Source organism: Galendromus occidentalis, unplaced genomic scaffold (genome assembly GCF_000255335.2).
Source record: "Galendromus occidentalis unplaced genomic scaffold, Mocc_1.1 scf7180000077521, whole genome shotgun sequence".
In the NCBI taxonomy this organism is placed as follows: Eukaryota; Metazoa; Arthropoda; class Arachnida; order Mesostigmata; family Phytoseiidae; genus Galendromus; species Galendromus occidentalis.
Window position 1 is genome coordinate 2,040 of NW_003805509.1, and position 5,530 is coordinate 7,569.

Sequence of the window (5,530 nt, forward strand, 5' to 3'; positions counted from 1 at the left end):
CGATCCGGACGCGTCTGCGTTCCAGCAGCGAGCTATTATCGAGCTTATTGAAGCTTTTATCCGACGCTCATTCGACCCGCAGTGCCTTTCCATCACGACGAGCCAACGTCCCCCAAGTCTCTTCACTCTGAGCGGTCTTTACAACGACATCCCATCATAAGGAGGATTGAGCTCATTCACCGCGAATCCACGCATATCGGCGCCGAGGATCGGTACTCCATAATCTACGGGTGACTTCGTTTGTTGAGCGCAATCCCGATTATTAAGTGGTGACTTCGATTATTTGCTTAGCGCCGGCGCCGTTAGATTCGGTCGATCTAATCGGTTAGATGTCCGACGTCGCGCAGAGGATCTGGAGTCAGACCAGGATCAGGTAATCTCGTAGGCTCGAGAGTGCAGCAACTCCCGAATTCCGAAACGTGATTAATCATCGATATCTATCCTCCATCATTGTTGTGAGCGTTGCGCGCTGACCACTGCGGTGATCAAGTCCCAGAGTTGCATCTTTTCTCCCAAGGCCGTAGTTCTCAAGATCGTCCGCAGGTTGCGAGGATGGCAGGAAAACTCACGAACGGGCACTAATAAGTGCTTTCCTCATATAGCCCCCATCCTGAGAATCGGGTCCCAATCTTCGGAGTTCTTGGGAAGACTTCTCCCATCGGGCCTCGGCTAAGGCCTCCGAAGCGCTCTATTCAAGCGATGCATCCCGATGAGACAGGCTTCTAGATTGCGCTCCGTGGTCTTAAACGCACACTCTGTAGACTCCTAGGTGGCTTCGCACGGAGAAGCCGGGAGTTCTCGGAGGCTTGCGACTGTTCCATCGGGATTGCCCCGAAATCGGTTCCTTACGTCATGCTCGAGAGCGAACTCGATTTGTCGCGGGATCACCCGCTCCGCTCGTGAGCTGACAACGCGAACGAAGCCCCTCATCCCAGAATTACCGGTCTTTACGAATCCCTACGGCCGCGAGCCGTTGTGAAAGCTGCGCGTTCTGTTGGCACTGTGAAACGCCAGGATACCTCCGAAAACAATCTATGTGGAGTACAGGCCGGACCCCTGGGCGGCATTGCAGTGTGTGCGTTGAAGCCGGTCTCGTCGGCGCGCTCAATATCGATCCGGACCATTCATGTGAGTTCACTCGACGAAATTACCTAGAGCGAAGCCGACGGATTCGAGTGCCAAAGACTTTTTTTCACGTCCTACGATTCAGGATCTCGAACTGTCTCTGAATATTTCCTATATTCACAGAGAGCGGAGATGAATATCTTTAGCGCTATGAAGCTACTGCTGTGGCTCGCCCCCGCTGCAAGGAAGGTTTTAGATTCCGATGAGATCTCTCGGCGAGATCTGCATAGAGAACCAATCGGCCAGGTTTCTGACCAGCAGAAAGGAAACTCAGAATTCAAATCGAAAGTGGAGGCCACTGTTGAGTTATTGAGGAAGAAACTCACCGGCGATCCATCCTCGGAACAATGGAACAAGACTCTGCGTGAAGCAATAGGCGACGGAGTCTTCACGTTAGTGAGGCAGGAGGCTCACTGGTATTTCGATGGTCTCCAGAGAGAAAGAGTCCAACTCCTAGGGGAACCTCCGGACAGTTTCAAGTCCCTCGACCGTTTCAAATTTTTCGGTTTTGAAACACTTCACGTGCAATGGCTACGTGAGAAAGAAGCGTGCTCCGCTCAATATTATAGAATCCTGTTCCCCCGTGTCCAGATCAACTTCGGGTCTGTAGCACCCGAGGAGGAATATGTCTTGGATACCGATTACCTGACGAAACAGAATCACTGTGCGCGTCATAAGCGTTCCTTCAGTGAAATGTTTTACGAGTTTATGGTGTGGTGGAGCTGTGAGGATCGAAAACTCGATAGAGACACTATGGATCTATTGGCTCAAACTTCATGGTACATCGCTTATCAAATGGATATGCACGGAGGTCCGTATAGGGATCGAAATGAGTGGTGCCTATACTGTAAACGAGGCAGACTCGCGAGCGCTCTCAATTAAATTCAGCTTCGAACTTCTCATCCCATATTGCCATCTCGGACATCCTTTCACATTGAACCCAATGTCTGTTTGTAGGCCTGATCCTATTTCCGCCCAGCGTCTCGCAGAATCGTCAGGATAGTCTCATTTAGGCGACCCGACAAAAGTAAAGTCCCCGGCGAACAATGACCACTCCACGCTCGCAATATCCGTGGGATTTCCTATTCAAAAGCTGATCTACACCGTTCAACCCGAACGAAGCATTTCGAGGCTCGATGACTCTATGAGTTGACCTTCCCATGACATGACGAGATTCTTCGGTCCGGGGATGACTCTGAGCGTGAACCATCGTGTCGGTGGTATGAGAAGAACGCGTCGAGCTGCTCGAGCTCGACGAACCGCTCCTGAGTTTATATATCAATGAAGGCCGAACGTCAGATACGATTTCGCACCCATCACCGTTGCGCTGGTCTGCGCTCGATTTCCTAGACGGGGAAACATCCTGTATCTCGAGGAGCAGGATGACAGTATCTCGGCGGCTGCAGGAAGGAGCGAGTCCAAGCGCTTGGATTTAGCAGCGGACTATTTCTCGACAACGGAAAGCAAGCGATTAATCTCGACGACTGAATTCGACAGAGCCATACCATCACCGCGCAGCGCAATGTTGAGCTGTGACGGATCTTTACGCTGTGATCTCTCGAAAGCGACGCTGCGGTCGACACCTTTTTAGAAAAAGAGTGGACAAAACTTCCCAACGAAGGATGAATATGGAGTTCGGTGCAGTGACTTCCTAGTGGTGCTCTTGGTTCTGCTGGATGGATTCGTATCGGCGGGCTGGTCGGGGACGATCTTTCCTCATGCTCCGAGGGAAAGAGAAACACAGTTCAAGCTCGAACTCGGAGCTATTCTCGACTATTTATCCAAGGAACTTGTGAGACCTACCACAGACAGCGCATCGAAGTGGAAAAACGTTACACGAGTGGGGATCGGCGAACCCCGGCATCTACACGTTCCAGAAGGAGGGATCACAGTGGACTTTCAAAGGTTTCAATGGAGGACCTGTTCCTCTCTTCGGCAACCCTCCGGATTCCTTCGTAGCTTCAGAAATCCCTGAAGTTCTTCGGCTCGATGCAATTCTTTTCAATGTGAAGGGGATCGGGACGAGCTTAATCGACTCAACTTATACGGCACCATACCCACGAGTTTTGATAGAGTCCACGAACCGCAATGACTCGTAAGAGATCGTTATGGGAGACTTTTCAACCAAAATGCGATAGATCGATCGGAAGTGGGACCCATTCTTCGGAGGGCACCTGGATTTCGTTAGGTGGTGGAGCTGTGATCCTCGGGGGGCTCGACGAGGACGTTCAGGAGTTGATGGCCGAGGTGGCATGGTTCACAGCATTCCAGATGGATGTATATATAGATCCGTATCGTGATCGCATTCGATGGTGCGCTTACTTGGAGAGCCAACAGGGATCGGCACCGGCTGTATAAATGAAAAATCGAAGAAATCGAAAGTCAAGGCGAATGTGCAGTACCGAAAAAGTCGAGATTCTGCGGATAGCGTTCTTCGGCCTGTCCCCGACGAGTGAGGCCTGGGACTGTTCGGGGGCGGGTTCAACTTACGAATTCATCAGACTTTCGTGTCAAATACCAAATACAGCGGCACCGGAAGAGCTTCCCGACGAATTGATTGCAAATCGTCGGAGCCATCTTTCCAAGATTGAAGTTCCCAACAGAATACTTGAAGAAACTAATCTCCCAGTGATAGAGGACTACCTGAGCGTACTCAAGTTGAGTCATACATCCTCTCAGATCTCCGATCTCCGATACATCGCCGAGGACTGAAGCTCAGAGGTTTCAATCTAAATCGAGGGAAGTTCCGTCGACCAACTTTGGAACAGAGTTGGTAGTCTAGTTATAATAATAATACTTTATTGACACACCTAATTTGGTGTAAATATTTGGGGATTATATATGTACATGCATCACACGGGGGAATCACGGTCGAGATCACAGTCGGGACAAGTCGTCCAGCGACGGGCAGGACGGGCAAAGCTTCGCGCGGTAGCGGGTGGCCTGATGGCCGCAGAACCGGCAGAGCCGGCACCTGCAGTCGTCGTCGGGCTCATGAAACCCCTCGTTCGTGCAGATTCGGTGATGGTAACCATGGACGGCGAAACGGGTGAAGAGGTGGCGGTCCTTGAAGCAGACCTTTTTCCAGATGCCATTCCTTAACGCCGGAGTGTCCCAGAAGTCGGGGTCGATGAGGAGCTTTTTCGCGTCTTGCTCCGCCACAAACTCTTCGAATGAGTCCGTGCGGTCGAGTTCGAAGCGGGAATGGAGCTCCTCTATGAAGCTTGGCGTCTCGGCTAGCAGGTACACAAGCCGGTCCGGGAATCGCCCTCGCTAGCGAGACTTCCTCTCAATATTTCACACACTGGTTTATTTTTAACTTTTTCTATACGAACAGTCGCCCCGATGCAAGATCAGCGCCTTGCGCTTTTTTTCCATCACGTTCCTGGAACTCTCGTGACTTCACAGAGGTACCACGTTACATGCGACCATGTCATCTAGGGTCCTGTAAACGGCTGATGATCAGACAGGGAGGAGAGAGTGTACTTTCTCAAACGTGTCTCCAGATCGCTGCTTCACCGAGGGAAGTTGCGACCTCTTCGACTGCCAACGTGGAGCTCGGCATGACCCGCCGACCCTGTTCGCGTTCGAAATCGGCCCTCCGAAGGTTTTAGTGTGACAACCACGTCCTAGAGTGACCGATGTCGGGCCGTTCCCTCGCGCATCGCATCCCACCTTCCTAACAAGCATGGGCGAGTGGCGGTGATATCCGATGACCGCTTGAGACGATGATTGGCGATATCACGGCCATTCTTCCAAATCGAGGGATTCTCATCCATCATTCGTTCGATTATAATAAAGGCCGAGAGATGGGACCCGAGAAGCAGAGGGAGTTTCCTTCTGGGAACGACTTCGGGTGCGGCATACGCAAATATACATCTGGTGTGTGCTGACTGAATCGATTCCTCTTCTGTTCACTGCTTCGAATTTACTGACTCGGGAGTCCCAAATAATGTGTCTTCATCAGGGATTCGCAACCGGGGGTCGCGACCCCGAAGGGGTCCCGGGACCCCTCCTAGTTCTTTCCAGCCTTCGTCCCGAGGTTTCCTACGAGTTCTCGTCGATCATAACGACAAAGCTACGTAGTAGATTGGATGTTCACGCCGCTCTTTGTCTCGCGGTTACGGATGTTAGACCTGATCTCAAGTCGCTTGTTTGTGACAAGCAGCAGCGAACCTCACTTTAAAATTGAAGGAATAAGTATTGTACAGAGAAGCACCATAATATAATCAAAAGATGTTGTGATAAAGAAAGTCGATCTCAATTTTGAAGTACGTGTTCTTCTTAGAGGGTCGCGAGGCGAAGAGGTCGTCCGAACGGCGTCGCAGAAAAGTTTGCGGATCCCTGGTCTACACTTAACATAGACTCTACGGCTCATAGGACGGCCGACATTCCCAAGATTTCT

General features: G+C 51.2%; 1 protein-coding gene across 1 annotated transcript; it reads left to right on the forward strand.

Annotated features, from left to right (window-relative positions):
* Positions 1-329: 329 nt before the first annotated feature.
* LOC100904433 (uncharacterized) lies at positions 330-2,021 on the forward strand. The gene is made up of 3 exons (XM_003747432.2): positions 330-373; positions 936-1,128; positions 1,249-2,021. The coding sequence occupies exons 1-3, from the start codon at positions 330-332 to the stop codon at positions 2,005-2,007; spliced, it is 996 nt and encodes a 331-aa protein (XP_003747480.2). The 3' UTR covers positions 2,008-2,021.
* The last annotated feature ends 3,509 nt before the right edge of the window (positions 2,022-5,530 follow it).